At 38.1% G+C, this 21,586-nt stretch overlaps 1 protein-coding gene across 1 annotated transcript in view; it reads right to left on the reverse strand.

Annotated features, from left to right (window-relative positions):
* LOC588716 (A disintegrin and metalloproteinase with thrombospondin motifs 3) overlaps positions 1-21,586 on the reverse strand; it is a 50,991-nt gene that overhangs the window by 10,122 nt on the left and 19,283 nt on the right. Inside the window, exons 2-16 of the mRNA XM_030979537.1 lie at positions 19,608-19,647; positions 17,055-17,354; positions 16,589-16,713; positions 13,945-14,343; positions 12,847-12,930; positions 10,894-11,047; positions 8,709-8,814; positions 6,190-6,348; positions 5,171-5,300; positions 4,666-4,776; positions 3,716-3,849; positions 2,938-2,998; positions 2,145-2,241; positions 842-975; positions 121-247 (exon numbers count right to left, since the gene is read on the reverse strand). Of these exons, the coding sequence (XP_030835397.1) occupies positions 121-247; positions 842-975; positions 2,145-2,241; positions 2,938-2,998; positions 3,716-3,849; positions 4,666-4,776; positions 5,171-5,300; positions 6,190-6,348; positions 8,709-8,814; positions 10,894-11,047; positions 12,847-12,930; positions 13,945-14,343; positions 16,589-16,713; positions 17,055-17,354; positions 19,608-19,647 (2,161 nt within the window). The remainder of the gene's footprint in view (positions 1-120; positions 248-841; positions 976-2,144; positions 2,242-2,937; positions 2,999-3,715; positions 3,850-4,665; positions 4,777-5,170; positions 5,301-6,189; positions 6,349-8,708; positions 8,815-10,893; positions 11,048-12,846; positions 12,931-13,944; positions 14,344-16,588; positions 16,714-17,054; positions 17,355-19,607; positions 19,648-21,586) is intronic.

The raw sequence follows: 21,586 nt of genomic DNA on the forward strand, positions 1-21,586 counted from the left end.
AATATAAAGAGAGAACGAATGATAAGTGCGTAGTATTCAAATTTAATTTTCCGATCGCGAATGTCATTTTGAAGAACGTCGGTCGGCTTTTGTGATTCGAAGTAATTTTATCCACCTTACTTTTTGATTTTGGCGACTCGTCAATGACATCTGTGACGACTTGCACGCATGTTTCGTTTCGTCCATCACAAACTCCGCATTTGTCCCAGAATTTTGTCGAACCCATTTCAACGTCGCATCCGATGCTCTGAAAATGAAAATAGATGTTTAAACACATCAACCATTATCCAAATTCTTTCTGCACTGCAACAACTTTAACCCACTGTAGAATATTCACTCTGTCACTGAACATAGAATGTCATTCAGCGATCTGTTGTGGGTAGACTTCTTTTGAAAAAGAGTCGAACTAAACGGAATTTATACCTTTTATTTGGTAACGAAGACGACGGCGATGATGATGATAGCGACAATGTTGATGACGAGGAGGAGATTTTGTTTATAATTATGCATTCAACATGTCCAAAGGCGCATGGTTCAAACAATCAATCCTAGCTCTCTGACAAAGTTCCAATAATTATCAGCGAGTCGTTAGTACGCACTATCAAACAAATAAGAGGTCTAATATTATTTGTAACGGAAGATTACATTTTCGTTACATTTTGTAAAGCCTTAAAAATATGTACACAAAAGAATTCAAGTAAATTCATCCAAGCTCTTTGCTATTATAATAGGCGTTTACCTAATCTTGTGAAAATTGCCGCAAATGTAAACGCTTGTCTTCTATTCTAGATGAATAATAAAATAAATAAAATCACTGAAAATGGTTCAAATGATAACTTACTTTAGGTTGTCCATCGATACATATTATTTCAGGATAAGTATAGGAAACGGGGGTACCGTCCGTCACGAATCTGTTCGAAACGTAGATTTCACCCGTATTCTCTGCCACACAGGATAACTTACATGTCATACTAGCTAAAAGGAGGGAAAATAAATATAAAAAAATGAAGAATAATATAGAATTCATGGTAATTTATTTATTTAGAGGTGTTAAGGTCTAGCGGATGAATCTCCGGACCACGAACCACAAGGTGCGAGGTTCGAATCCTTAATATCCTAATGTCCTTTAGAAAGACACCAATCTACATTTGCCACACTTTATCCAGGAGTACGAGGTTGGTACCTAGGCCCCCCTTTCACAAAAACTTGTCACCAGTGACAAATGACAGTTTGGGTTATAAGCTACTGAAATCCTTGCTGCTGATTGGCTATCAGCATATTTGTCACTGATATTTGTCATTTGTCATTGAGAGAAGGCTTTGTGAAACACCCCCTTGTAAGATTCATTCCTTGAATGCATTGAGAGCTACGGTTGCCCGAGCTTAAGTCGGAGTAATTATATATCTAAAATTTCCATTGGAAGCGTATATGGGACGTAATATATATCCGGGTTTTTTCCGTATAACCATACATCCATACATACATATACACATTATATGAACATACAGAATAATGATAATTACTTAAAGAGAATAAACATCGATCGCTCTATTCAGAGTTATTAATTAAATGGCTTTGTTCTTCAAGGATGTCCAGAAGAAAGAACGGAACGATGAATCAAGATAAAGAAGGGAGAATTAAATAATTTCACATGCATAAACATAACAAAAAATATGGGATATAGTCCTGGAATAAACATATACACATGTGAATATAACACAAAGCATCAAAACAACACTGACCGCTTCTGTACTACAACACAAATCAACCACATCCCTACCCTGTTATATGATGCACTAATAATTGATTATCTTTTGGGAATCCCACGCGATACCAAGTATTGTAGAATTCTGAACATTAATTGATATCAAATGTGTCATTTAACTTCATATTTGGTACGATGTGAGCTTTATAGAAGGCTATTAACTTGATGTAGTGTTCGAAATCTACCAATAGTTACCTTCGTGTGGTCAGCAACGTATATTATTAGAGATAAAGAAAAGGAAAGCTATACAAAAAAACGGAGTACTTTGAAAGATGTGGCTCACTTCAAAGGAACTCACAGAGTGATAAAACAAAAAAAGTACAAGACTAAAAGTGTTCATCCCTCACAGAATTCAATACAATTTTGTGTGTTGACTCACGATCTGGGTTTTGATAAGCTATCAACGATAAGTCGTTTTTCCTCCCATATTGATTACATTGCTCTTGCTGTTTGTCTGCGAAACCATCAGAACAGACCTGTGCGAAAAGATATAAATAGTAACAGTAATAAATGATACAACATAATAATAATAATAATAATAATAAATTTGTATCGCATTGATACAACAATATTCAGCTGCGCTGGTTCAGAGCTCCTTTTTACTGAATTCTACCAAAAAAAAGGATCTCTCAATTGAAAAATTATGTTTTTAATTTGGATTTGAAGATATTGAGAGATAGCGTGCTTCATAATGTAATGAGATGGTTGCTATCACTTGATTCCTCTTTGCAACTGGCACGTGACCAATTACGAGGCGCCATTTTGGAGATGACAGGATGCAAGCTTCGTAAGTATATAAGCGAGGACTTTTACAGAGATTAATGATAACGCTGATTTACGAGCGACACTTTTTCCTTTGGATGGTTGAGGAATTTGACTACAATACTTAAAATGATTCAATAGAAAGTTAGTTATCATGTAAAATACCCATGAACTCTATTTTTGTTATATAATACCTTCTGTATTTGTATGTTTTAAATGTTTTTATGAAGAGTATTGAATAAACTTTGAATTGAATTGAATTGAATTATTTCACAGTGTTATGGACCATGACTAATTTCTTCCGGGAAAAACCTCGATATTATATATTAAAGTCTTTGAAGTTTTGACTTGTAATTGTAATTAATGTAAACCGATGCACAACGCACGAAACAATGTAATAGATGACGTACCTGAAGATTACACAGTCGATATTCAACAGAATCACCGGAGCAGTCTGCCCCACGATCAGGACTAAAAATAACAAGAAAGATTTCAAACAATAATTAAAAGTCATTGAATATTACTTGGCGAATGGCGAATTTCGACAAATCAAACAAACACAAAGTCAGAAATAGTCTTATGAGAAAGGGGGATATTAAGCGGCAATATACATCACCATAGCTTTAAATTAAACAATTAACCTAAAGTAGTCCTACCTAATGTTTTAGGGCTAAGTATAGGTTTAAATGGGCATTTTAAAATAATTACAGTCAAACCTGTCTATAAAGGCTACCAAGGGAAACAGGAAAACTGGCCACTGTAGACAGGTGGCCTTAATAGAGAGGTGGGCATAAATAAAATGGGCATTTTAAAATAATTACAGTCAAACCTGTCTATAAAGGCTACCAAGGGAAACAGGAAAACTGGCCACTGTAGACAGGTGGCCTTAATAGAGAGGTTTGAATTTATTATCGAATGTTCTGATTTGAATGATGAATTTGGTGAATCTAAAGACAGAAATTAATATTTCTAATCTAGTTGCTCTTTTTTGGAGCATACAGACAGGGGTGGCGTTATGGAAACCGAACAGGGTACTATTACACCCTTGGATTCAATAAACATGGCCCTCAGATTTTGGAAACTTATAAAGCTTCTGAAAATGTTAGACCATTTCCTTTATTAAAAAAAACTCCAGTGCCGCCCCCGTATGTGTAGATAGGTTTCTATGGTGCTTCCCGTCATACTTACGGTGGATTGTTGCAGTATCTTCTTCGGCTTTGAACCCCGAGCCCACAGCTATAGGAACATAAACCCCATGGTTCCCAGGAGCCCCAACCACCGTCTACAGGTTTAGCTGATACACAAACTTCTTGGACACACTCCTGGGAAGGAGAGAAACATACAGGCGAAATACGGAAACATTTATTTTGTTGTCACACATTTTAATATATTAGAAGATCGTCAGAGGTATACGGGAAATGAATTCTTTCATACTCAAACAAAAGTTACTCAATGTATTAAAGCGTTACTGAACTGATGACCTTTCTACCCTTGCATACTGTTTGTTCACACAAGGCGCAATAGAGTGGTGAAGTTTGACGTCATCAAAAATCTATTTTTAGAATTTCTCAATTTTTTCTTCATTTTCCGAAAGAGCATCAAAAATGATGTCCATATGTCGGAATTCAGTGTTATATGCTCTGGCTCCTAACCATTAGGAGCCAGGGCATATAACACTGAGTTCCCATAGGACATCTATTCATTCAGATGGTCATATCTCAGCCAATACTTAACTTTTTCAATTGTTTTTTTCGACATTTGGACATTATTTTTGATGCTCTTTCGGAAAATTGCAACCTATTCAGTTAATTTTATGTCCTTGTCAAATATGTTCTTAACGTGTATTTTATATTATATAGATGCCTGTTATATGAAATGTTGTCTATTTAACTGAATGAAATAAAATTGAATTGAATTGAACTGAATGCTTAGGGTCAAGGTCATCATGACGTTTTAAGGACTAATGCTCAATAGAGTACCGAAGCTGTGACGTCATAAAAATCTATTTTTAGAAACCCCAATTTTTTCTTCATTTTCCGAAAGAGAAATTCTAAAAATAGATTTTTGATGACGTCACACTTCACCACTCTATTCTTTACACCGATCAGTCTTTTTAGCATAATCATTAATGTCTGTACCATATTTTCTCCACATGAGGATCCATCCATAGGGGGTCCTTTCATGAAACAGCCCCCATCCAGATCGGGGGAGGTGCAGTAGAGTTCCATACAAAAGTCTACATCGGTGTGCTGTTAACAGAAAATGTAACCACAGTTACGTAATATTAATAATAACTTTCTGCTCCGGTTTAATGCATATCATATTGATTCTCTCCTGTCTGCGAGAGTAGTGCCAAATAGAATATTAATAATAATAATAATAATAATAATAATAATAATAATAATAATAATGATTATAATAATATTATTGATAGTTATAATAAAAAATAAAAATAATACCCATACTACTACTACTACTACTACAACTACTTCTATTTCAACTGCTAAAAAGCCCTCCGCCTGCCGGTTTTTGTTTTTTTTACATTCACTATTACTACTACTTCTACTCATGATAATATTATTGATACAAAAAATAATAATTATAATGATGATGATCATCATAAATCTTTTAACAAAAACCTACATGACATTTCCGGTACGTCTTGCCGAACTGAAAGCTGCACTGTTGGTCCATGGTATAGTTCCTCCCCGGACGATCATTGCCGACGGCTCGAGTCCCTCCAGTCGGAGTGTCCCACAGACATGACCAGTTCCTGATGAGGTTAGAGAATGGTGAAAATAATACATGATAAATCTGTATTTATTTAGCGCTTAATACGAAATAACGTCTCTACACGCATAATATTTACTTTTGCGCTTAATACGGAATAACGTCTCTACGCGCTTTACATTTACTTCTGCGCTTAATACGGAATACCGTCTCTACGCGCATTATATTAGTTTTTGCGTTTAATACGGAATACCGTCTCTACGCGCACTACATTTACTTTTGCGCTTAATACGGAATGACGTCTCTACGCACATTACATTTACTTTTGCGCTTAATACGGAATGACGTCTCTACGCGCATTGTATTTACTTATCAGGGTCATCGGATTCCTTCAGGCACAGTGTGCACCATCTCCATATCCTGAGGGACGTACTTTTACTATACGGTCACCGTGAGGGCATATGGAAATTACCATCACAAAGGTTTCCGTCATATTATTCCTCTACTGGGTATGGAGTGGCAAATATAGATTAATGTCTTGCAAAATGACACATGACTTATTGTGACGTACCGGAAATCCAACCCACGAACTTTGTATTTCTAGTCAAATGCTCAGCCACGCGACTACGACACCTCTATGATCATAGTACTTACAATTATCATATAAAATAATAGAGGCATAGATGCAAAGATAGAAACAAAGATACATGTATATATATATATATATATATATGTATAGACAAAGAGAGAGAGAGAGAGAGAGAAAAAGAGGGGAAGAGAGGGAGAGAGAGAGAAACGGGGAGAGAGAGTGAGAGAGAGGGGAGAGGGGGTGGGAGGGGGGATCGGGAGGGGAGAAGGGGAAGGGGTGTGCAGGTGAGAAATTTAAAGGGGGATGTGAGTATGGAAATAAGAGGGGGTTATATAGTACTTACAGTAAATTGGAATGAAGTTCACGTTTGCTGCATTCTGACCAGTGATGATTCTTTGGAGTGGACAGTACTACAGTAGCCATGATAGAATACCCAGACGCTTCATCATCACAATCATTTCCTTGACCGCTCCAGGCTTGACCATCATGTTCCATACCCAATCTTTAGATAATTGATTATATTAATAATAATTGCATATGACAATTTTAAATGAATATTATTAACAGTTTTTTTTTTTATTCATCATTTTCGAAATGGGGGAGAGTAGTTTCTTTCATTACGACATTACTGTGCGCATTTTTTACTTCGATTGACACTTCGAAAAACACTTCAATAACTGAATTTGTATTTATATTTCTCTTCCATATTGTTATGTGTTGTTTATTTAGCATGAATTTATGATGTTAAGCGCATTGAGCAATATTTTATTGGATTTTGCGCTATATAAAAAAAACACAAAAGTATGTATGTAAAGTGATATCTGTTTGTGCTAATGGCGCTTTGGCGCAACCTCTGCTCCATGATAGTAGCATGCGTGTATTGATTTTATTTGTTTTTTTCTACATATCTATCATTCACTGTCAAATAATTAGACAATATTGAATTCAACGATCAGGATATCACGTCATAAAAAATTAAAAATCCTGAAAATAGACGGACTTATTTTCAACACCCATCATCCAATTCATGGCAATTTCATTATTATAAGAAACGTTGAGTTCTAGTAATGGTGGTCACCCAACGATGTTTCTGTATATACAATATAATTTCATAAAAAACAACAACAACGACATAACAACGAAGTCGACGCACACACATACACACACACACACACACACACACACGCACACACGCACGCACACACACCCGTCCAAAGAGTAACTACCACGACGACGACAACAACAGTAACAACCACAAAGATTGTTGGACATTGATTGGGACAGTGACGCAGACACGAACAATTATCTAGGTTCCTGCAGCGGATGGAATTCAACTCCAAAAACAATACGACACTATATAGGGAAATAAAACAATCGAATGATAGAGCACTGATAAATATAAGTTACACAAATGATAGTGCCTACCTCAAAATACTCTAAGTAGAGTACCTATAATCAAAAGAAATGAGAGGCCAAAGCTTTGCTATCGTTTACACTGCAAAACGGTTCTCTATTTCTTTGAAGAGGTTATAATCTAACAATATATTGGCATTATTTGTGTTCTTGCCAAGATTTAGTGTGTTCCATTGGCTCTAAGTTCCGTTGGAAGTATGTTCTTACATGTTGGTTCCTACGTCCTATCGATCGTATGCTCCATTTGTCGTATGTTTCATTGGAACTGTGTCCTAAGAGCTAAAGCTCCGTTGGCATAATGTCCCATTGGCTCCACGTCCCATCGGTGCTACGTCTCTCTGTCACTTTATCCCATTGGAACTATGTTCTAAGTCTCCACGTTCCATTTGATCTACGTCCAATTAGCCCTATATTCCATTGGAACTATGCCCCAAGTCCCTACGTCCAATCGGTACTAGGCTACGTAGGTCCCAATTGGCCCTATGTCCCTTCATAAGTCCCTATTTCACAATGGCTCTCCGTCCCATTGGTACTACGTCCCACTCAAACTATGTCCCAGGTCCATCTAGGTCCCATTGGCCCTATATTCCATTAGAAATATGTCCTTAGTCCCCTACGTTTCATTGGACTTACGTCCAATTGGCCCTATATTCCATTGGAGCTATGTCCCAAGTCCCTACGTCCCATTTGCCATATGTCACATCAGAAACATGCCCAACGTCCCCATATCCCATCGGCTCTCCGTCCCATCGGGGCTACGTTCCACTGAAACTATGTCCCAAGTCCCCGAGTTCCATTTGACCTACTTCCAATCGACTTCCAATCTCCCATGTCCTACGTTCCATCAGGAACATGTCTTAAGTCCATATGTCTCAATGGTGCGACGTCATATGTGTGCTGCGTTCAATTGGTGCCCTGCATCCGACTGGTGCTTCATCCCAATTCGATAATGGTCCCATGTCCATATGGAGTATAAGTACAATCGTCTTACACTCCATTGGTCCCACATCGCAACGTCTCATTGGACCTTATATCCAAATTGTTCAATGTTCACACTGGAATGACGCTCCTCGCATCTCCAACCCTGATGGGAGCGACAAAGGACGTTACAGTAGAGAGACGTCTCCTTTCGTTGCGATGGAGGCAGTAGCAAATGATGGTAGGAGTTGAGATGAATAACCTCTTCAGATCGGGTGCGACTTTTGAACAATTCATGATCGTCATTGCATTTACTTACACATGGCCTAGTTCATGAGCAAGGACGAAGGCAGATCCAAGCCCGTCATCTTCTGTGAGAGAACAACTGAAGTAGATCCAGCACATGAGTCCCAATGGGGCAATACCTGGAGAAAGATGACATGGGTGTAGGGAAGGGAATACATAGGCACGAACGTTAAGACATCACATGATGGGTTTGACCAGGAAAGAAAAACGATTTGAAATACTTACACGTGACCTGTTTCGTGGGCTATTACAAAAGAGGTCTGGAGCCCGTCGTCCTTTATCAAAGAGCAGCTATGCGAGAGATGGCACACATACCCAACAGGCGCATAGCCTAGATAGTAGTTATTTTGATGCATGGGTGGGAAGAATGAAGGGTGACGATGATGGAGGATTGTTAGGGACAGGAGAAACGGGTGGGAGGTAGATAAAGAGAAGGGAGACATGTCATAGGAAGAACGAGTGGGGGGGGGGGTAAAGGTAAGAGCGGAGAACAACAAAGGAAATGGAGACGGTTTTGCAATGGGGGGGGGGGGGGGGGGGTAAACACAGAGTGGGAATATTATGATGATGGAATGGGAGCACAAACAAGGCGAAGGAAATGGATGGAGATAAGATTGAAGAGTGAAACGAAAGAGAAGAAATGCAGAGAGGAAAAGGACAAAGAAAAGGGGTGAGATGGGATAGATAGAACAGGAGTCATAAAGGGAAAACAAAGGAAATAAAGATGGGCGTAGCAACAAGTGAAGAGGGGTAAAATGTAGGGATATCATGAAATGAATACACAAAGAAGGGGAAGGGGGAAATGAAGGAGAAAGAGAGGGAGAGAAAAATAGAGCTAATGAAATATAGTTTCATGCTTTTACTATGCAGGCTGTGCAAAAACGAATTAAAGTAATGGATTTTCTTCTCATGCATTCCTGTCACAGCGAGGCACTTCAAACCAAACAAGCAAACGACGTTACATCATCAGGAAAGAGAAATCGTAAGAAATGAAATCATATTAAATCCGTAAATGTTTTTAAAAAACACTTCTAAAAGTAATGCCTCAAATGAATTTCTTTTTTCCCTCACTCTTCTTCTTCTTCTTCTTCTTCTTCTTCTTCTTCTTCTTCTTCTTCTTCTTCTTCTTCTTCCTCCCCTTCTCCTTCACTTCTTCTTCTTCTTTTGTATTAATGATTAGTGCTTTGTATGTTTTTTTTCCGTGTATCTCATTTTCACTTTTATTAGTTTCAATACGCTATTGTAATTTTGTTTGGCATTGCAATGTTTATCTATGCATATCTGGTTGTTCTTTTTTATTTTGTTGTTGTATATCCTTAATAAGGACAATGGTGAAAAACAGCTTTGCTGATCATGTTTTTATCCTGTATGAATATATTTCCATAAATAAATAAATAATCAATCGAAATGAAATCATACAAAATTGGTACAATCGATTGAATGACAAACAGCCGAGTATGACCATGCATAAACGGCCTATGCTATAAGCATGCATCTATCTTACATGCTGATATGAAAATGAATTGTAACGTCAAAGGGGCAAGGATGCGTTTTATCAATCGTTTTTATTTGTGATAAAACTTTGGCACGAATTGCGTCAAACATGCAATTATCTTTTTTTAGAAAGTGCTGGAAATACAAGATCAATTCATTTAATATCAATGTGTTTTCCTCTTAAGCTTTGACCTATTTGTATTCACTTGTGGTCGAGTGGATACGTCGCCGGACTGTCGATCACAAGGTCCGCTGTTCGAGTCCCGCCGCCGCACTAATGTCCTTTGGCAAGACATTGATCTACATTTGCCACACTCCACCCAGGTGAAGCAAATGGGTACCTGGTAGGAATTTATTCCTTGAAATGCTAGAACACCGTAATGGCAGCCGTGCTAAAGCCAGTGCAATAATCAGGAGCGCCAGGAGGGTCGAATCTGACTGACATGAGCGCTATACAAGAACCCATTTTTATTATTATTATAGACACCATTCCAAATTATTCATGATTTTTAGAGCCAGGGTAATACTGGTGGAGCGCCAGAAAAGTCAAGTCTGACAAACATAACTACTATACAAGAACCCACTTTTATTGTTTTGTTATTATTACTACAACTAATTCCCTGTTTATCATGATGTTGTAATTTCTTTACTTAAAGACCGTCAATACTACTGGGCCAGAAAGGATTAGACCACACAGCGAGGTCACTGACAGGTCTCATTAACTCAGCTATCAACTAACATAAGAAAAAGAGGATCATGGGGGACCAACAGGCACTGATTGGGGAAGTTTTCTATATAGAGGGAGCAAGTAGCTACAAGTAGGACAGTGGGGCTTTAAAAGGAATAAAAATGGGTCGCTATACCTCCAACGTTCATCCCTTCGCTGAATACATTTATGTGCACCATCTCCACTTACCTGCTGGTCCAAAGTGAGTCCGAGTCATGAAGATAGAATGATCAAAGTAACTTGGTGATCCGTCATCTTTAACGATTCTCCTTTGAACCCTTGCAAAGCGACACGTGTTGGAGAGACTTTTCGCCGAGTCGTTTAGTACGACGTATTGCTCGGACTAAAACAAGAAAAGAAACAAATACATTGCAATTTGATTGACTGAAACGATTTTCAGGAATACTAGCCTCTTCCTCTCCAAATTATACAGACAACTTATGAACCTGTCAATATTTATTTCGCGGTGTATTGATCCAACAATTGTTTTAAAGACCGTCAATACTACTGGGCCAGAAGGGATTAGACCACACAGCGAGGTCACTGACAGGTGGCTATCTCATTAAAGATAAAGTTGAGTTCCGGTCATGTGATTGCATTGTGAAAGAAACGGTGTGGAATCTATCAGAAAAGGTTGATCATCTAGTATATAAGTATTCGTGTATATTGCAAGGTTCTGGAATCATCAAAAAGATGAGACATTTGGCCAAAGCTTGGCAAAGTTACAAGCACTGTACACAGAATGATGTATATGGGACTACACGAGCACATGGCGAAAAAAACCTACCCCGATTTTTACGTATTTTATGTCATATTTAGAATATGAAGGCATTTGAAGAGCCATGCTTTTCAGGGAACATGTTTAATCTTTTCAGGGAACATGTTTAATCTGATGTTCTTCCACCCTTGCATAATAACAATGATAACGCTCACAAATTATTTTGTACCTCTTCCCAGAACTCAACCTTCTCTTTAACTCAGCTCTCAACTAACATAAGAAAAAGAGGATCATGGGGGACCAACAGGCACCGAATGGGGAAGTTTTCTATATAGAGGGAGCAAGTAGCTACAAGTAGGACAGTGGAGCTTTAAAGGCTAGCAAAAACAGATGACGAGGATAAATGTAAATTGTCGTATAAAAAACAGAGAACAAAGAGTTGATTTTTTAAATCATCATAGCTCATGCGCATGACATTATCTTTTATATTGGGGAGGCAGGGGCGCCCCACATGAGGTCAGGTTCTAGATACGCCACCGTGTGTTACATAATATTGAGAGCACCATAGGAAGAAGCATTGATAGATAAATAATTTGCGAGGTACATGAAGCATGAAAGGTGACTGACGCTGTTTGTCAAAATACCGTTGAACCTCTAGTTTAGGAGCATACAAACAGGCTCGTTATAATTCAGAGAGTGAAAAAAGAGCGAAAAGAAGAGTGCATAGATTGTTAAATTGAAAAAATTGTTAACACATAGTTGTTACACTGAAAAGTTCACTGAAATTATCTTAAGTGTTGTTCAAATACGACGCGATTACGTGCCGCAAAACAGAAAAGCCGCGGTTGTTTTAACGTGTAAATAAGGACTTTTAGATTTACACGACGAGAGCGTGGACTGCCGCGTGTGACATTGTGTTAAGGCACTGGGCCGTGTCCTGCAGTGCCTTAAATGGACATCACATTACCTTAAAAGGATGTCACACTTGGCGGTCCACGTTCTCGTCGTGTAAATCTAAAAGTCCCTAATGAAGAGCAGCTGTGAGCACCAGTAAATGCTTTATGATTATATTGCAGATATGTTGAGCGTATTACACCTTACGCCATTTTGAAGAAGAAAAACGCCAAGGTTTTGCCGCGTCATAACTGAACAAGATCTGGGTGGCGTTTCACAAATCCTGTCATCAGTGACAAATGACAGTTTTTGTTATAAGCTACTAAAATCCTTGCTTCTGATTGGTTATCAGCAGATTTGTCACTGATTTTTGTTATTTGTCATTAAAAAAAAATGGTTTGTGAAATGGGTCCCTCAACGAGCCTTTACAGAGATGACTATTGGTATTTTGGGACAAAATAATTTGAAAGCAAACCATGCATCTGGAGACCGTTTTCGTTTGTTTATGTTTATTTGATTTAAACTCCTACCATTTCTTCGTTGAGAAGATTAGCTCTGGTGATAACAAATTCTATCTTGGCTTCGAGCGACGGATGAGCGTAAACCATATTCACCTGTATTAAAAAGAACAAAATTGATATTAATAACAGAAAATTATTTTACGTGAACTGCTCCCGAAATACATTTCAATTACCAAAACTAAAGGTATAAACTCAAAAGGGTATATGCTCAATACGCAATCTATTTGATGTATATGTTAAATTATTTTCAAGGTAAACCATACAACAGCTTTTTCATATGGCATGTTTTTAAATACGAGTTACTCTTGGATAACATCTCGGATGTTGTTTCAGGGGCTCTCGGGACATAGTATTTTTTTTTGGAGAGTTTTTTGAGAGCTTTTGAAATAGCATCTGGGAACTAAGGAAAATCTTCGGGGATATTTTATATCACTGAAGATTTTCTCTTAATAGTTTAAGAAAATACTTAAAGTGAATGTAAAATTTTGTTATGATGTAATGATTTGTGTGTTGGTTATTTTTGTAAATGAATAAAGTACCTCTGACAAGAGGAAAAAAAAAAAAAAAAAAAAAAAAAACTCAAAAGGGTAGACCATGTTAAGCTGCAACAAGTTGAAGATGTATTGAATTTGCATGTTTCCTCTGTAATAATATTTATTTTGGTACGTACTGATTCAAGAGATTATCTAAGGTCCCCCGTCATGATTATAGCAAGACATACAATGGTGTTCTGAGTTATAAAGTAATAAAATATAGGGAGAGCGGGTACTGGGATTCGATCCGTTCCTCCTAAATGAGGTTACAACAGAGTTCTCTAAAATTCGTAGCACACGAGGCGTCATTTACCTTCGCTAATTAATTGCGCTAATTACTTGCGCTAATTACCTTCGCTAATTGCGCCTCTGAAGTCAGTCAAACCGAACGACAGACATATGTTATATTAGAGGCCTTGTAATCATAGCTCATTTTTTATTCACCAAAGGCATTCGTTTTCCAAACAATAAGCAAAATACGCATGAAATGCCGCACAATCACTGACGCAATCCTGCGTCAGGCAAATAACGCCTCGTGTCCAACGGGCATTGATGGTAATTCTCCTATACGTACGATGTTCATCATTGTGAGGAAGTATACACCGGAGGCTTGCGCTCCATGGAAATTATGAACGCTGAAATCCAGCGTTGCCATGGTTTCCACATAATGTTGCCTGGTGACGATCCGAGGTGCTCTCTTTGACCGTCGGCGATTCTCAGTCTCCTGTAATCGTGCACGCCCCACCAATCTGGCTGCTTGCCGTCGGAGCTGCGCGCTCGAGCGCATGACGTCATTATGTAAGTCTATTGTACCCGGCGTTGCACCTGTTCCAGTGTTCCGTTGCGCGTCTCGGCTGCGGTACATGATATGGATGAGGCCGTTGCCGGTATAGTTGTATGTTTCAGATTGAGTGCCCACCAATTCCAGAGGCTCTATGAAATATTCCTCTTCAAAAGTCTTGATCAGTCCGCTCTGTTTGAACAAGAAAAATATTTCAAAAGATATTCTGAGTCTACTATTTGATAACTCCATTATATTGTTATAATATATTATATTATATCATCATCATCATCATCATCAACTTCAGGTGGCGCTGTAAAGCGCTGCTGTGGTCTTCACGAGAGCACGCCATGCAAGTCTTTCACCTGCCATTTGTGTTGCACTTTTCATTCCTTGTCCAGACACTTTCTTGATATCATCAGTCCAAGATATTGGTGGACGACCTACCCCGTTTTCCTTCGACTGCTCCTTGCAGTATTTGCTTCTCAACACCTTCAGATCTCCTAACAATGTGCCTAAAATAGTTTAATTTTCTTTCCATGATTTCCCTTTTGATGGTCATGTCTGTTCCAATCTTATCCAGGACCCACACATTTGTCTTTTTATCTTTCCATGACACCTGCAACAGCCTCCTGTAGCACCACATTCCAAAGGCATCAACTCTCTTTCTGTCATTATTTGTCATGGCCCAGGACTCACTTCCGTAAGTAGCAATATATTATATTATAAATATAGAGTATTATTTGAAACTATCCATTCGGATTCTTGTTTTTTGTAATTTTATGTAGTTCTAAAAGTGAAACAAATCAAAACCAATGAAAAAGTTGTCTTAATCTATGTTTCTCCAGGCATCAAGAGGATCTTTACGGAGTTGAATTTAAACTTTAGTCAGGAGTGGTCAGGAGCTACCCGAATGATCCTAAGCAATTCCCAACCCTTTCAACCTGGCACTGCAATGTTCCTAAAACTAACAAAACCAATAATCATATACTCCTGGTGATATTTGACATTGAAAACATACATCAGGATATTGCCTATGCTGTAGGCGGAACTTCCTATCAACGAATTATTAAAGATAAACTCCAGTACTGGTAAAAAAAAAAAAAAAAATTCTCACAGAATCAAACGAAACTTACACTGAATGTTCAAGATTACAAATAAATGACATGTGCCAAACAATTTTGGAAGAAAATGTATACTGGCTGAGTAATGAGCATAGAAAGACAAGGAAACCAAGGTAGTACCATCCCCGACACCATGTGTGTTGTCCCATATATAGCTTTCTATGTGAGTGTTTGTTACTTTACCAAGACTCGGTCAAATTTATTATGATTTTGATGACTCCAGAACCTTGCAGTGCACACCAATACTTACATGCTACATGATCAACTGTTTCTGATCCTTTCACACCTTTTCTTTCACAATGCAATCACATTACCAGTACTAAAGTTTATCTTTAAGGCTTCCCCTGTCCATCCCGGTCGACAAGTGCGTCCAGACGGTGAAACTGTGAAAGTTCGCCGTTTACATAGTTACGATGAGAATGTCAAATCACGCATTTAAGCACATCAGTGTATATCCCATACCGTTTGGACAGTAAAAATGCCTAAATTAACCATACAGTATTACAGGGGTGCTATGGTCCAGTGGATAAGTCACCGGACAGTGGATCACGTGAGTCAAGGTTCGAGTCCCGCCGCGGCAAGGAATGTCCTTTGGCAAGACATTAATATACCGGGTCACACCAGGTGGATTAAATGGATGGTACCCGGTCATGGCGGCTCAGCTAATTAAAGCCGGTGTAATTCAATATGATATTTTGTATCAAACGCAGTAGAGTATATTGTATGGTAGCTGCTAAATATGAATGAACATATCATAATTATTATTATCAAATTTATTGAATTGGGGGCATATGTGAATCAGATTAGAATACTGTATGGATGCACTCTATGGCAACCCACGTTATATGGACGAGAGCCAGTGAAATCGGAAGTACGGAGAAGGTCGCAAGTGTTTGTAAGCGACACATTTTACAAAAGCAGAGTAAAGTGGCATGGGCAATACAAAGTTGACCAAGAAAACAAATATATCGAGAGATTATCTTCTTAAAAGGATGACAAATTTAATGTTTATGGCTAGTTTAAGAGCAGCAATTGGAGGGTTTCATTGACAAGAAGACGTACATGTACAATACAAAGAGATATAACAAAGCCTCTTCAATCAGTTTGAAAATGTCATGATCTAAGGAAATAGAACAGACTTTTGAATGTGTTAAAGCAAAAATGAAAAATGAAAAATTAATACACTATACTGTTTATGGGATATGATTCATTTAACTTTTTTTTCGCAGATTATTTCATATGTTAGATGCGCATTTATAATAAGGAAATAGACTCGAATATGAGAACGTAACAAAATTGATTAGACGGTTTACCATTCCACGACAATTGCTAACTGCTACTGCAGACGACGGATCCGAACCGATTAGATTACCGCGGTAGAAACAGTTCATTTGTGGCTTCTCGATCACAACCGACCCATTCGGAAGGTATCGGTAAACTACAAAATAAAACACAAAATCACAAATCAAATGTTACGTAATAAATATGTATAAAACATGTCATTAAACTAAAAGAGAGAATTCAATATAGAGGCAGAGTGGGTGAAGTGAGAGGCATAATTTAAAACGATCATTGGACCTGGTTATACAGTATCAATATAATCATCAAGTAGAAAGGAATACAGAGAGATGGATAGGTTAATAGACAGATAGATAGAGAGTGAGAGAGGGAGGGAGGGAGGGAGAGAGGGAGAGAGAGAGGGAGGGAGGGAGAAAGGGGGAGGGGGACGTGGGAGAGGGAGGGGACATGACAGAAGGACACAGTACAAACAAATCTTACCTTCAAAATTTGGAGACACGAGTTCCTTATCTCTCGTTACATTGATGGTAAACCTTGTACCGAAAGCTTCCATCGAGAAATGAAACACTTTCTGCTCGAGCATTTCATCATCTTCCAAATAATTCTCCCCGAACACCGCTCTTCGTCTTCGGCGCCTCTCGGCTTGCCTTCGGACCTGATGAAAGTCGAAGACGTCATCTTCGTATGCTGTCGAGAGGTCATGGGTCAAGAAATCCCCATCGGGCGTGGATCTGTATGGTCTGACCAGGTGATATTTGTCGAGTTTGGAAAGAAGATGTTCTGCATATAAAACATATAAATATATATTTATTATCACAATATCATCTGATAATTCCTTTTCGTTAAAGCCCCACTGTCCTATTTGTAGCTACTTGCTCCCTCTATATAGAAAACTTCCCCAATCGGTGCTTGTTGGTCCCCATGATCCTCTTTTACTTATGTTAGTTAAGAGCTGAGTTATAGAGAAAGCCACCTGTCAGTGACCTCGCTGTGTGGTCTAATCCCTTCTGGCCCAGTAGTGTTGACGGTCTTTAAGTGATCCATCATGATCAAAACAAAACAAGTAATTTCCTGATGTGTTGTGCAAACCTACAATTTGAGAAAGGCTTGATAGATCAATAATTATTCACTTCGCATAATTATCATGATTCAAACTTCAAGAAAAACATTTGAATTGGAGTGGAATGATGTTATAATTACATTTAAACTCTTTTGGTAGAGACCAATTCATCAGCACACGCTTTGTACACCATAATCATGATATAAATACAATTCCACAAATGATGTTAGAATTCAACAACATTCATCAATCAGTCGAAATAAAGCATGCTATATGTCGATTGATTGATGAATGCTTAAGGGTAACATCACAAACATAGGCAAAACCAGGGAACAGATTTGATAGGGGGACCGTGGCGAAGTGGTGATACTTTTCCAAGGGCCCTTCCATCTAACATTGAAGTTGTCCGTTATAATTATTGAGATAAAAAGGGGTCAATATCCAGATAGATCGGCAGTGTACTCTTTATATTCAGCGTCAATGAGGTTGAATCTTAGCTTTGGTAAGGGGGTATCATTCTCCATGCACTCAAATATTGTGACGCCGGCACCAAAACCTCAAATGGCCATGATGCTTGCCATTTGTCAGTGTAGTGACATGTTTTATTGGTCACATTAATTCAAGTTCATTGCGGCTGCAACCATTCGCCTCTCTTCACAGTCACTTGTTTGCGACGTTTGTATTATGTTTGCACAAACAATAGCCACCAATAAATTGAGGGAAAGATTACCCTGTGCAACACGACGGCTTTGCAAAAACACCCATTTCCGGTCTTGATAAGATCCTAGACAACCCTTTAAAGCCCGTCTGTACTAATTTGGCCAGGGGACATAAACCACCCTGCATGGTCACTGGCAGGTGCTTATCTCATCAAATCAGCTCTCAATTAACATAAGAAAAAGGGGATCATGGGGGACCAACAGGGACCAATTAGGCATTGTTTGCTATATAGAGGGCGCAAGTAGCTATAAGTAGTACAGGGCTTTAAATACCAGTATAGATTGATCATGCACTGGAAACATTTGAATAATCATGAAGCATTCGGTATATCTATCTCATGATGAATACAATGTGGCACACAAAGTTTATGTGTGTGTGGCATATAAAGAGTTAAATAGTGATCGGAGTGTGCAGGGGGTCTTCTTACACCTGTTCTCCAATCTGTAATTATACCACGTGACATTACTCTCAATGACGAAATAGGACTTCCCTTGTAGTTCTTCGTAATGCTGATATACACAAACCGTTGCTGTGCATAACAGTTTCTGCACTAAGAGACCACAATAGGCTCTGTACTTTAGCCGCTTCACTGACATATCTAGGCTCTGCTCAAGGATTTAGGAATTGTGTTAAACTGTCAAATTATTGTCTGTACTTTCAGACTACGTATACATCGCATTACATGCACTTTATACTTTAATAGCTGACAAAGGAGATCGCAAAAACTATCAAATATCAACCTAAGGAAATTTAAATTGTCTATTAACTTTTGAAATGTTAGAATATTACACAAGTCGAACACGAATTATGTAGTATTGACGTAACCATTGGGCTGAATGCTTGAAAGCCTTTGCGATCCTGTTTGAATTTAAAGATGAAGTTGAGTTCTGGTCATGCGATTGCATTGTCAAAGAAACGGGGTGGAATCGACCAGAAAGGGTTGATCATCTAGCACATAAGAATTTGTGGGTATTGCAAGGTTTATCCAAGTCTTGGTAAAGTTACAAACACTGTACACAGAAAGATGTATATGGGACTACACGAACACGTGGCGTAAAAATCAGACCCTGGATTTTTACGATGTTACATGACATATTTAGAATATGAAGGCATTTGAAGAGCCATACTTTTCAGGGGAACATGTCTTATCTGATGTTCTTCCACACTTGCATAATAAGAATGATAACGCTCACAATTTTTTTCACCTCTTCCCAGAACTCAACCTTCTCTTTAAGGCAATTCCTAAAGCTTACCATGTTTCTTGCTGAATATACTCTTGTCGTTTTCCTCAGCCTGTAAACAAATCGAAAACGAAAAATAAAGAGTGACAATTCGATCAATTACGTTAATAAAAAAAATTAAAACAAATCGACGAAAGATGTAACTTTTAATTCACATGAAATAGCAAGCACACTCTAAAAAATGTTGGGCAAAAAGTTTCCCAATTCATACCCAACATGAGGGCAATTATTTTTCCTACCAACTATTTGGTAAATTAAGATTTTGCATGATTTACCCAGTGTTGGATTAAAAGAAAATACCCAACTTTTAAACAACAAAAATTTACCCAATCAGAAAATCACCCTATTCTTACCTTAATGTGTAGCACATTAGATACTAGTTGAGCGAAAAAGTTGGATTAAATATTTTGTTATTGGTAGAAAATAACCCGATTGTTGGACAGAAATGGCACAACTTTGATTTGCCTAATATCATTACCCAATTATTTCATCGATAACGACATGGTTGGTAGAAAATAACCCAATTGTTGGACAACATTTGCCCAATATCGATTTGCCAAGTAACGCCTACCCAACCTATTTTTTTGTTGTTACCTTCATTAACTTCGTATAGTAGATGGTTGGGAGAAAATAACCCAATCATTGGACAAAATTTGCCCAACTTGATTTGACCAGTATTAAACATCTGCCAAACTTTTTTGTTACAGTACATAGGAATTAGGAGTAAGACATGAAATAAGCGCTTGACATTTTGTGGTTCAACAACTTGAATTTGATAAAATTTGCATTTCTATTATTTCCAGTTCCTGTATGATGTCATCTAAATTCGATCTCCTCTTTTCCCACTTGGGTGCCTTTCATCTCGGTTACCTTGGTTACCAATACCGTTCAACATTCTGTGCAGATATAAACCAGTTGTCAATCTCTTTGGAGAGGTAAGGATCATTATTTTCCCCGAATGTCACTAAAGGCATCGTTTAGCAATGTAAAATCTGAGATGCATGGCCCTACGTGTTTTCAGTGTCTGTGTCATGGTGTAATATTGAAGCCCTAAAAAAAAATTGCGCTTCAAAATAATCATGAAGTGCCTCAAAAAAGCAAAAAATCTTTGAGTGACCGGTTTTACCATACTCATGTTTCCCAATAGACTGTAGTGTTATTATAACCGTTAGGAAAATGAATTCTGAAATTTCTAATTCAAATCATAGATATCTTGATAATCAGACAGACGATTGGCTTGTAAAAGTCATGGGATTCATGTATGCCCTAAAGGTGTATAATTATAATAATAATGATAATAATAATAATAATAATAATAATAATAATCTTTTAAAGTCCACTCCAAATTTTATTAAGTTAAACCGAAAATGGAAATTCTTTTTGCCCAATTGATCGTGATCCCGGCAGCCACTGAGCAGCGCCAGATCGACGTTGCCCTATCCCTTGTTGTTGAACGCCAAACAAGGTAGCAGCAACTCCCGTCTTTTAACGTCTTTTGGTATGACGCGGCCGGGGCTGATGATGATTGCAGCATGAGCTAAATCCATGATTTTGTTTAGAATCTGACGCAAAGACACCCAATCCCTTTAAAGAATTTCATTTGTTTGGGGAAGCCATCCTCGATATCGAGGTAAATTATGTGGCATCCTTGGCAGCGATGGCCTGCATCTGTTTTCTCGATCCGTGGAGGAGCATCTTAATTCTTCTTATTATTCTTTGGAGTCATTCTAAGTGTTCCCGACTAGCTTGGGTCGACCGAATAACCCTCCATAGGCGGTCCTGCTCTTGAACTTAAAGGTATGTCTTGAAAATGTTGACAAGACGAGATAAAAGTCCTCTTTGCGACTTTGCCTATCCCTTTCTTCATTTCTTCCTTTCTCTCATTTATAATGAATAATTGTATTTATGTATTCGGGCGTACCCACCACAAGCTATGCTTTTCGGGTTTCGCGCCTTCTTCCTTGTAATACAAGTTCTTTGATTATATTTAT

Source organism: Strongylocentrotus purpuratus, unplaced genomic scaffold, assembly GCF_000002235.5.
Source record: "Strongylocentrotus purpuratus isolate Spur 01 unplaced genomic scaffold, Spur_5.0 spur5_scaffold_10, whole genome shotgun sequence".
In the NCBI taxonomy this organism is placed as follows: domain Eukaryota; kingdom Metazoa; phylum Echinodermata; class Echinoidea; order Camarodonta; family Strongylocentrotidae; genus Strongylocentrotus; species Strongylocentrotus purpuratus.